Source organism: Ceratosolen solmsi, unplaced genomic scaffold, assembly GCF_000503995.2.
Source record: "Ceratosolen solmsi marchali unplaced genomic scaffold, CerSol_1.0 scaffold11, whole genome shotgun sequence".
NCBI classification, from domain to species: domain Eukaryota; kingdom Metazoa; phylum Arthropoda; class Insecta; order Hymenoptera; family Agaonidae; genus Ceratosolen; species Ceratosolen solmsi.
This window is the reverse complement of record NW_011948416.1, coordinates 351,841-364,377: the sequence shown is the minus strand read 5'-3', so window position 1 is coordinate 364,377 and position 12,537 is coordinate 351,841. Positions and strand designations below refer to the sequence as shown.

The following is a 12,537-nucleotide window of genomic DNA, read 5'->3' as shown; positions in this document are numbered from 1 at the left end:
TTCCCGAGTTTTCGCCTATTGGCGGCTTATCGCGCTCGCGCTTCTTGGCGTCACCTGCTGTTGCTGAGCGGCCACACACAGAGCCGTGAGGCTTTGCGCGGGAACGGAAGAAAACGTGCTCGTGTCGGTCGAGTGTAGTGATATCGAGGCCGCCAGCCACGTTACGCACGCGCGCGACTCACGGCTAGTCGGAGCAACGAAGACGGCACCAGGAGCCGCGATCCCCCACCACTCGCTCTCCTCGTTTTCCTCGCTCGGCAGCCTGCCTCTGCCTTTACTTTGCGAGACAACGACGGCGCTTCGCATCGGGCCAGGCCTACGTGCCGTGTGCAGATCCGCTTCGCGCGGTTCGCGGGAGTTTTGCTGTTATCGTCGACGTCGTCGACGTTGTCGTCGTCGTTGTCGTCATCGTAATAATAGTAGTAGCAGTAATAGCAGTAAAAGTAACAATAATAAGAGTAATAGCAATAGCAGCATCAGCAGGAGCCGTAGTCGTGATTGTGGTTGTGGTCCTGATCGTCGTAGTCTTTCTCATCTTTGTTTTCGTTGTTGTTGTTATCGTCATTGTGACGGTCGTGTCGGAAAGGCCTGAGCAAAAAGCGCCAAGTTCCCAAGTGCCGGTCAAAGTGAGACGGAGAAAGGGGAGAGTCTCGTCGGGCACAAGGAGTATCCGAGAAGCAAAGCAGAAGAAATAAAGAAAAGAAGGAAGAGCTCGCGCACCCGCGCGCGAGAGAGAGACAGAAAGAAAGAAAGAGTGAGCGAGCGAAAAGGAGGGTGGGAGGAGAGGACGCGCAAGAGTCCTCCTTGCTAGCCCGGCTCGAGAAGTGAAGAGAGGAGCGGGTGCGCGTACACGCGTGCCCTCGCGCTCCGGCGTCGTTGCCACGTTTATATGAGTGGCTGTGGTGGCTCGGGCTTGCGAGGCCGCGTCGCTGTCGCCGCTTCGAAGTAGAAGAAGAAAGAAAGAAGAGAAAGGAGGACGGCGATAATAGCCCAGCGTCGTATATATACATTGGTGAAGAATAGGAGCAGGAGGATAAAGGAGTGAGAGTGAAGCGGTGATCAAGGGAGCCCCCAGTTCCAGGAAGCCCCGGGTCGGGCTTCCCGCGCAAAGCCCTCGGAGCCGATCACGTGCTCGCGAGCGCTCGCTGCCGAGAGGCGTTGTTGCCTCCGTCGGGGGAAGAGCGCAGCCCAACCCGAGTCTCGCGCGAGCGCAGCGACGGAAGATAAGGGTGCGGGGAGGAGCACCGTAGCGTCGCTCGGCCGCGTGGACCGCGATAATATGAGCGCGCGCGTGCTTAACCCGGCGATGATGACGGAGATGAGCCGAAACCTCGGCGTCATGGTCGGGAGCAGCGGCGGTGTCGGTGTCGGCGTCGGCGTAGGCCGCGTTACGCCGAGTAGGGCCGCCCTCGCGCGGGTGCGCCGCGAACTCTTTGGGCCCGTGGACCATGCGGCGGCCCGCGCCCTGACTGAGCGCGAGCTCCGGGCTCAATCGATGCTCGACGCCGAGCGCTGGGGCTTCGACTTCCGGCTGGAGGTGCCCAAGAGCACCGGCAGCTCGCGCTTCGAGTGGGAGCTCGTCACGGCGCAGGACGTCGTGCCGGAACCTTACGCCCTCCGGGGCATGCCCTATCTGAGGAAGCATTCGCCGGCGACGCCCCGGAAGGCTACAAAATCTGCGAGGTCCCCGCGGAACCGCAGGCTAAGCGCGGAAGAGGAGACGGTAGCGCCGCGGCTACCGCCGCCGCCGCTGGCCCTCGCGACCACGACGACGCTACTGACAAGCGAACGGACGCCTCCTCAGGAGGCCCGCGTTCCTCCCATCGGTGAAAGGACACCCGACGTCGTACCCGCAATCGCCGAGCTTAGCTTCAGATCGAAGGACCGTAATAAGAAGGCCGCTGCGCCACTGAGGGAACAGCCGAGCAGCACACCGATGCTATCACATCCGCGAAAGCAAGCTTCCATCACTGGTTAGTATTCATTTTTGTATTCTCGCCTTTCGACTCCTTAAACTTTTTGCTATTTTTACTTGACCGATCGGAGCTCTCATCCTCCAGCTCTCTCGCCTATTTCCTCTTCATTCTTCATTGTTCTTGTCACAATTAAAACTTATGTCAGGAATGATGCCACCACGGCAGCACATCGCCAAACGAACCATTCAATTTTCCGACTTGACATTTTTCTTTTTAACTTGTCCCTTACCTCTACATCCTTTTTGCCGCTTTTTGCATGCTAGAATAAGCCAAGACATAACGAACTGTAACTCTCTTTCGTTTTTATTTTTTTTTTCTTTCTTTCTTTCTTTTTTTTTTTTTTTTTTGATGAATCACCCAACATCCGACTTTTCAAATGGCAAGGGATCCGGTTGGTATATTATTTGGAATATATTGAGTTTATATTCAATAGCTATTATTTAATGGTCATTCTAAACGACAGGAGGACACGCATTTGAAAAATTTTTTTTTTTTTTTTTGATGAATCACCCAACATCCGACTTTTCAAATGGCAAGGGATCCGGTTGGTATATTATTTGGAATATATTGAGTTTATATTCAATAGCTATTATTTAATGGTCATTCTAAACGACAGGAGGACACGCATTTGAAAAACAATTTCAAGTTACATTGGGTTGAACCACCTAACCTTACTCTTCCAATAATTCGACCGACCAACGAATCAGGCTTCCAGCGTACTTATGTACAAAATTAAAAATCTACTGCCCATTAACAAAATGAAAAACTTTAATTTGTAATCACTATAAAATAACCGCGCAGTAGTACATAGCACATCTCTATTGCCAACGTATTTAATTAAAATTTTGAACGTTTAGCAAATAATTAATACATTAACGCGCTGATCCTTTTTAATAGTACTTTGCATCTACTTAGTAATAATTTTAATAATCATTAGCGATCCGATTGACGCTGCTTTAAATTAAAGACGACCTGTATCATTACCTAAACTCGTCGAAGCAAGCATATATATCGAGTCGAGCACATAATCAAAACAAATGCCGTATTGTTAACTGGCAACAGTATATAATATACTATTCTTTATATTGAAATACACCGAGGCCAGGTATTCTCTCCCCTAATTAAATTGAACGTACTTCTATAAAAATACATAGAGTACTTATATATAATAAAAAAACTATATTAAATATATGCGATATAAATATTAAAGCCATTACCGAAAAGTGCGTTGACCGTTCATTGATCGGTATTTTCTATGAACCAGAAAGAAGGGCCGAAATAATACAATGTAATTGCAATAATAATTAACATGGAAGTCCAATTTATATAGATACGAATTTACATAACCGCTTAAAAATAAGAATAACTAGATTGATCGATAATCAACGTTTATTATTATTATTATTAAATGTATTTAAATCATGAAAGTAATTGCCCTTTCGATTTTACGACCAATTAAACTGGGCTTTTAATAGACGAAGTAACATCAGTTTTTTATCAGTAGTTTGAGCGAATTTGTACATTTTGAAAAGTCGTACATCTCAAGTAGACGAATGCAATGATTAAAAGAATAGCTAAGGGATGAAGTCAAAAAGAACTGTCAATATAATAACGTTCGATGATATCAATACGATTGTAGAAGATTGAAAAAACGGAGTGTAGAGCGAAGGGATAAATTGCCTCGCGCCTCCCGACGAACATCGAACAGAGGCGTAGAGGGGGCGAGGACAGCGACTCTGGACCAAGCACCTCGTCGAGATATAAGAAGGCTCATAGGGACGCATGTCTTGATAAAAGTGAACAAAAACAACGGAGCGCGGATGTGGCGAGTCCCTTCTTAACCATGTTTGGTTTATGGAACAAACCAGCCACGGGGAATCCAAGAGCCGGCTCGTCTTCTCGAGCCTCGGTCGGCAAACGCGTCCCTTCTCCATACGCCTTCTCCTCTCCCATCGGCAACACCAATCCACTACAAAAGCAACGCGACTCAACGAGATGTAAACGACGCATTGCCCCCGCATCGTTACGCTACTCTTACCCACGCGACGCCTATGACTATTTTCGGACTTGACAAGCCCTCAATGCCCTCTCCCCTTCTGGGGTTGGCTCCAGCTTGCACTCGATGAGTAAACGCGTAGTAGTTTTTGCCCCAGAGCATACTGCCCTCGAGGAGGCCGTCGTCGCCCCTCTCCGTTCTAGCCACAACTCAAGGAATTCTCTCGTGGTGATCTCGTAGATGCGCTTTGCTTGTATAAATAATAATTTGATTTCAAACGCGAGTCTATTCGTCTCATAAGTATGTCTCATCATATCCGTTGCATCAGACTGCTCCAAACATCTCCCAGCTATCGCGCAATTATAGTGTCGTTCAATTTTTCGTTATCACAAGCGAACGCGTGAGTTGTCGTTGTCGGCGGAGTTCGTACATGTAGCGCCATTTTTAACGTTATAAATGAGGAAATAAAGATAGATGGGAGGAAAGAGAGATTCGATTTAGACTCGCTTACGGCAGTCCAATTGAAATTTTAGCCAAATGCAAATCTGCACTACTTTTCTCGTCGACCTTTTAATGGAACGGCGGACGACCTGCCCCCTCTAGCATCCTTAATGTCCCTCCGCTGCTTCAGTAAATACGCATCATTACTGGCAAAATCGCATGATAAAACTCCCAAATGAATAGTTATCATTGCGAGCAATTAATAATTGTTAATTGTCACTGAGCTTCGTAATGTAGGAAGAAGCCGCGGGCCGAGATAATTCGACGGCTTGGTGGATAGCCTCGGTAGCCAATAAATAGTTCAAACCGCAATCTGGCGAAACAATCGATGGGGCTTGCCGTCGTTTTCCCACTTTTTCAATTTGACGAGGGGGCCGCGGAAATAGGGATAGGGGTGGAGAGGAGGGTGAAGACCATCGCATTCCCAAGAGCGCGTAACGTACTTTATTAATGAGCAGTGTGGTGCAGTCAGCTGTTAGTCGTCGTAAGGCTCCGTAATGGGGGGGGGGGGTAGCGTTGCCCCTGTGGCACCCTCGCACCCTCGCACCCTCGCACCCTCGTAGTGCGTGTAATCCCCTTCTCGAAGAACACTCGTCGACCCCCTCGGTCAACGGAAGTGCGCCTCAACTCTGATGCAGGGAATGGGTTTGCAGCGGGGACGCACATGGGGGTATCAGCTGTGCGAGCATAATGCGTCGCCCGGGAGAGGAGGGGTTTTATTTTCGTAAGCCAGCTAGCGTCCACCCGTCGCTCTTCCACTGACGTTATAAACCCGTAACGCCATTTAAAATCGCGAGGGGAGCTTTTAAAGTCTCGACGCGCGATTTAAATTTCCCATCTTTTCGACCTCCTCCACTCCTCCACCCCCTTCTCCGTTTCCTACCCCTCGTCGTCTCTTAACAGTCACTATCCATCGAGAAGCACATTCAGTCTTGAATGACTTTCTCACCGTTCACAAACCCTTTATATTTTCTTGGTTGTTAATTGGGGCGTTATGCGCCAAATTCGCTGCGAACTCGGAATATCGAAGAGGAATTCAAATGGGACTTCGATTTTCTGTGACCTCGTGGATATAGGCTGCATCAATAATGCCATTGGTTGTTATTTCGTGGGCAAGTAAGCAGTATTTAGTAGCCGTTGACTTTCTAGGAATTCGGTGTTTACGCTGTTGTTGCAGCAACATACGCGCAACGGTTCTTACTACGCTTCGACCGTTTTGTGACTCGTATTGTTGTATATGCAGTAGTCAGTCGGCGTGCGTCGGTCATGACATTCGAACGGGAATGCAAATTTCAATGGAACTGAAAAATAAATCTTTTCTTGGCATTCCGACTTTTGGGAGCCCACTGTCTCTGGAATTATCCTTCGTTTATTTAACGAACATTTTGCGTCCCAACACAACTCACTACTATTTTCAAATGTTTTCAATGCATATAGGTGCATGTTAAATCAAGTCAATTCAAATATAATAAAATGCCCATACATATGATTGTATTATTGTTAGGTTTATTATTATACGTAGTAGACATTAAAGATTGATGTTGAGTAAGGAAATGTCGATTCATAATCGCAGCACTACGGACTACCAACTACCAACTGATAATTTCCATTCTACGTAATCTGTCGGTTAATGTTCGATTATTTCGTGCTAATGATATTCCTATTCCATCTTGCACTAAACGTTAATATTTATATTAAGCTGATTTTGATTGAATAGCCCCACTATTTCTCTCTTTCTGCCTAGATATCGAATATTTTGAAAATACTCAAATCTGATTATTATAAGCGATCGATGCGTTTGACCAAGGTGAATTCGGGAACCCTCTTGAAATTGCCATAACCAACGGAAAATAACGTCGAAAAAAGTATGCCGAGTAGTCGAACGAAACGGGCGCACTCGATCATTCCGTGTCATTTCACTGCGTACCCCAAACCAAGCGCCAATGCCGAATCAAATGATTTATCGTGTCCCCGCCGCCGCTGCCGCGGGCCTCATAAACTGCCGGACGAAATGAAGGACCGGAAAAGTAGGTAGTTAGGTGGGTAGGAAGGTAGTTAGGTAAGTAGGTGAGTTGACGGGGAGGGGCAAGCCAATGTAATATAGAGCGATGTATATATTGAGTATTGAATCTCAGGAGGAGTGCGCCTGGAGTCGTAGGACGTTACTGGGCATTAGTAGATCCCATGGCAATGCTATTGCGTTGGGAATTGCGATGTATTTGATTATTGATCACTGATCGTCCCTCATCTCCCCGTGCCCATTTAACGCCATTCTTCTTGGCGCGGGTACAATTGCCCGCCTTTCATGCCGCCTCATCGCTCGCACATCGAAACAGCTGTGGTCATTGAGATGTATAAAAGAGATTCGAATACATCAGGGTGTCAAAGAATTGAAAAAATACAAGTATGGATTTCTAGTACCTTAATCCAATCATTTTTATAACTCACCATCACGAAATTACCAACCAATTTTTTTTTAGACACATTTGCCGGTAGATTGTTGGCCCATGTATTGAGCGGCAAACGTCCTTTTCTAATTTATATCAACATTGGCAATTCATTTATTTTAATTCGAACCAATTCAAAGTCTAAGTGTGTTATAACACCATACTTTTATTTGCTTGAAATTGCATGCTTCCTATGAAGAAAAAAATAGCATAATAATAACGCTATAATAATTAAAAAGAGTCTTGATATTTAAATGCACGGAATTTCAGATTGCAAGGGCCTCTCAGGAAACTATAATAAAAAGAAAATCAACATTGGTATGAATCTCCTGAATTTTTGCGAACGTCAGCCGTTAGAATTCCATCCACTTATTGTCACCGCCCACGCGCGCAATAAATAAACACGCAAAACGCGTAATTTTTACGTAGCATCATTATTCGGACGAAGTTTATATAATATAGGGGCGTCGCGTGTGCAGGGGCTTATAAGCAACGCATCTACACTAAGAAAACATATGGCTAGACATTGCCACCGTCGTGAACTCAAAAAAGGCAAGCGCACGAGCGCTTTTTACTACTACTACTACTACTATTCCTACGGATGGAGATCTAACAAGGGGTGAACACGGGGCGTATATACTTTATATTGTCAAAACGAAAAAGACACTGCTTTTTGTCGCATGCTGTTCTCTCCTTTTTTTAATTATATTCCAATGTCTACTGCTGTTGGACTAATGGTAGATTCAACTGGCAAAGGCTGATGTAGTTATAAGGTCACGTGCGCCAACGTTGTATTTTCGGGTAAAATTCTAATTTGCTCAAATTTGAATTCATTTGAATTCATTTACGGTAATTCAAGAACCGGGTGAGCGTTGGACAATTTCGAGGACGGAATATTAATTTTCTTTTTCTTCTTATCTCTTACTTTTGCTTTATCGATGCCTCGATTTCCACCCACATGACTCAACTAAATTCCAATTAAATAAGAATTCGAAAATAATGCCAAAGAATTTCTCGAACCACATGTATACTTATTGAATTATTTTTGTTATTACAATGTTTCATTTTATACGTAAATATCTACCCGTAATAATACATAAATTCAAATCATAATGTCATATCATAAACAAGCTCCTTATTTCCAAAAAGAACAACAAAACTTACGAGAAACATTAAATTACATTGCTTATCTAATGCAAAATGACAGTATGTTCAACTACTCATAAAAAAAAAGAACTGCACAACTCAATTTCTCTATGTCTTATTTACTTGTGGATAATTACAAATTTATAATTCTTTGGCATGTTATGCGATAGTGTCTAATGTATGAACAAAGAATAAGCAGTTGCATTGCCTCGTCTGTTGATTCATTTGCTATACAATATTTGCAATAACAAATGGCATGTTTTAATATGCGCGCTTATGAAATAAATCTTCATATGCCGTACGCCGATATTAATAACAGCATAATTTAATAGATATTAGAGTGACTCGGCGTTTCTTTAAATGAAGTATTTGCAAATCCAATCAGTGGATCATCGGGATTGTTACATTTGGTCCTTTGACCATTGAAGCTAGTTTCAACTGCTCGACATTTGTACGGTTAAATTTAAATGTAAAAACATTAAAGATAATTTTTTTTGTTTTAACAAAAGACGAGGACACGAAATGTTAGTATTACGTCGGCCTTGCGAACTGTTGCATTGTGAAAGAGCAGTCAGAATATAATTAAAGTATGCAAATGTGCGTTCGAGAGCCAAAGCGAATGCACGAATAATTTATGTGGTGCCGTTTATATGAAAACTGACCTTCGTCCAAGTGTGATCGCGCGGCAAGGTTAAAGCTTTTTTTTTCTCCCTTTTAATACGAATATGCATGCCGTGTAGTCGCGAAACTTCGCGGGCTATGCTTTATGTATCACGCGAAGAAATTTGCAATTACATTGGTTTGGGTCTGGAACTTTTATACCCATGAATGAGTTACAAATACAAGTTCCGTTATGCCTTAACATTCGTTGGATTTTTCAGTACCTCGAAAAATCATCGTTTGCTTATTTGTCCGAATGAAAAAACAAAATTGGATGCTTCGGATGCCGTGTAAATATAGAAATATCAAATATTCATCTCGGATGCGCCTTGCTTTCTTCTCTTACTGCTTGCTACCTATTTCGCGAACTGAAATTTATTTTTACATTTACAGATTTTTATCGACCAAGAGAGCTTTTGACGATGATTATAAACATATAAATATGTTAAATTTAGCCTATCCGCCTTCCATAACTTAATTGCTGCGAAATTCAATGCCTAAGCGCAGTTGACGTAGCCAAATTAATCACAAGCCCTTTTTCCACTTTTTGTTTACAGATTTCATGAAGAGCCGAAAGCGCACCCTGAACAGCTCAGGAAAGAGTATGCTGGAGCCCTCGGAGAAGGTCTCTCGCAACGCCGGTCAGATACGCAGCTAAGCACGAGCAACTTGAGTCGGACAAGATCCGAGGGAGGACCCGAAAGAGAAGTAGCGGCATCCTGCCAAGCGCCCCTTCCTCAGCCACCGCCCTTGAGCACGCGCACGTAGATACATATACGTGCTTTAGTGGCAAAGGGCGAACTAAAAAGTACAGCAGCAGCGACAGCTTTCGCACACGAAGGTTCAATAAGAAAAATGAAAGTCGAAGGAGCGGCACGCACGCGCGAAGGTCGACCCTTCTCTCCTGTGCCATTCACCTAGATTTATCCGTTTTCCCTCCCCGGGCGACGTATGTCCCGATTGAGGCAGACCGACCAAGCGGGAGGGAGGTGTAGACGGACGGACGGAGGCGAAAGAACCGGGCGAAACCCGACAGATTATCGTTTGCGCTTCCAGGTGCGCGCGTGTGGGGCTCTTATCTCGTTCGACGCGTAAAGTGCAAATATACAAGAATATTAGATAGACGTCTAAGGTCCATATCCTTCATTATGCGTTTCTTTAGCCCTTAAGCAGAGAGTATATTAATGTATTTTTGTCCTTTATTATAAATTGTGTGTTTGCTAACCTGCGATACGACGGTTTCGATGAGCTCTTTAGCTGGAGGCTTGTGAATCGAGCCACGAGCCTCCACCAGGTTTATTTGCCTACGGTATGCTAGAACCTTCACAAAGTCTCGAAGATCGTTTTTTCTTTATCCTTTCTCTCTCTCTCTCTCTCTTTCTCTCTCCCTTTATATATATATATATATATATATATATATATATATATATAGATCCCTCCCTTTTTTACTCCATCCTTCCCACCCTCTCTCCTCCCTCCCGTTTATTTCCTTTTGCTTCCTTTTGTTTGCTCGTAGGAAACTACTAATCGCGAGGAAGACACGGACCTTAACGCGGAGCTGATGATAGCGCGCACACGCGTCCCTCCACTCCTCGCCGAGGTTCTTCACTTCCTTAAGTATCAAGGCGATTTTCACGATCTAATCCTCAAAATCGCCTTTTTACTCAGCTGATTAGAGTCCATAGTTTTTAAATATGTATAATATGTAAAATAAAGATTTTTTTATTATTTAAGGGGACTTGAATGTTTTCGTAATTTTTATAGTTAAAAACGTAAGAGGGCAAATCAAAAATGGGATCAGTTATTATTAACTGCGGCATTTTGTCGAGAATGCCGCTTAACCCAAACTTTTACGGCGTACTTCTTTAATCTCCCACACACGGCATTCAACGCGTCATTGTGACACTTCAATCGTTGCTTCGGGACAAAAGCCGTTGGGTAAATTGCACGGCCTCATCGTATACATTACTTTTTAATTATTCTCACATCCCATAAATTATTCGTTATCTTCGTGGATCCATGTTTATTATTAATAAAAATTTATTTTTGAAAAAATGGTCTTCGGTCTTCGTCTTATGGAATATAGACGAGAAAAAGGACGACAATTGATAAAAAACAGCAAAACAAATCATAAAATCAAAGCACATGAATTCTGTTATTGTTCTTACACATGTAATTTTTTTTACTTTTTGCACATAAACGACTAATGATGTAATGAATTTTTATAATAAAAGTGATGAAATTGTACAAATATGCGTTCTGTTAACAAAATCCATTTCAACACATCGCAAACGATCAAAATAGGATATAAAGATATCCTACATTAAATAAATAAAGATTACTAACATTTCTAAGGTACTTTGTTATGACGTTAATATTTAACGCATCACGCCTACGAATGAATAATATCTATTCTAACCTCTTTCTTTATTTCTATAAAAGTTACGGCATAACTTTCAAGAATTTCCGCCTTTCTATAATTCCGTGTATAAATCGGTTTCGCCCTCAATGTCAAAAAACGACACGAATTCACAGTACACATTCTTGAATAATGCACGTCATTCTCTACACAATGCATATGGTAAACATATATTTCATAAGTAATGGAAAACAAAAACGTACATGTGCGTGTGAAAAAGTTAAAATGACTGTTTATCTCACTTTTTATTCATCGCAGTATGCGTCTGAGTGAGCACTTATCAAAACAAAACAAAACGAATCAAAACAAAAACACGGCTTATTCGGGATCGTTATTTTATATTTATTTACAATGCTCCATAATCTTTAAAATATTTTCATATATAATGGAATAAGATTCGGTTAGTAAAGATTATTGAAAAATTCATTTCTCGTGCTCCAAGAAAGAATAAAAATCATTGAAATATCTACTAACACGAGGACGTTTGTCGTTTTTTTTCTACCTTTCCTGCAATAATTGTATTTTTTGGTTGAGATTACAATTCAAAAATACGACTTGTGGTTACACAGTTTTTTCCGAAACCATTAAAAATATTAAATTCCAACGACGATGATACGCAAAGCTTACTAAACTAGATTGAATTTAAAAAATAAAATAGTAAGCTTTTGAAATTGAATTATTTTTTAATAAACATTTTTTTCGTGGTTATGACAAAAACAAAATTTCCTTTAATCGACTATTTACTTATTAAAAACAATTGTTTCACATGCAATTTAAAAAGTGAATGTAACTTTTTTCATTGGCTTGTTCATTTTCATCGTTATAAACTTAAATTATTAAAAACATACATTATGATGAGAAGTGAAAAAGTTGCATTTGTAATCATAAAGCAGCAAAGAAAAAAAAACCGAAAAAAGTAAAAACGTATATCTATGTAACCCTGTGATGTATTAGTATGATCTCAGTAAACGTAACTTAGCTGGTAGTTTTAATTGTATAATTAGACATAGAGACAATGATAAATAAGTTAGAAAAATATGCTAAGAGAGTTATAATGAATAGTAATGAACAAATGATCGTATGAATGCAGATGAATTTAAGAGTAAAAATGGGATAACAGAATACCCAGTGAATCATGCGTCGTTTGCGGGTTCGACAGCGAACCGATTATAAAAATTACACGTGTAACGATAATATTATTGCATAAGTGAGAATAGTAGATTTTAAGAGAGTTTAAAAGAAACTAACATATGTAAGCGAATAATATGCTATTGTTTATTATAAAATTTATTTAAAAAAAAAAAAACAAAGAAAATTAACACAGTTTCTTATTTTTCCTCTACAAAACAATCCAAATTTTCATCATAAATTCTTGAAAATATTTTTGTCTAC

General features: G+C 41.8%; 1 protein-coding gene across 1 annotated transcript; it reads left to right on the top strand.

Annotated features, from left to right (window-relative positions):
- Positions 1 to 477: 477 nt before the first annotated feature.
- Positions 478 to 9,451, top strand: dap (cyclin-dependent kinase inhibitor dacapo). The gene is made up of 2 exons (XM_011495606.1): positions 478 to 1,973; positions 9,284 to 9,451. Exons 1-2 carry the CDS (start codon positions 1,280 to 1,282, stop codon positions 9,382 to 9,384), a joined length of 795 nt encoding a protein of 264 aa, XP_011493908.1. The 5' UTR covers positions 478 to 1,279; the 3' UTR covers positions 9,385 to 9,451.
- Positions 9,452 to 12,537: the final 3,086 nt, after the last annotated feature.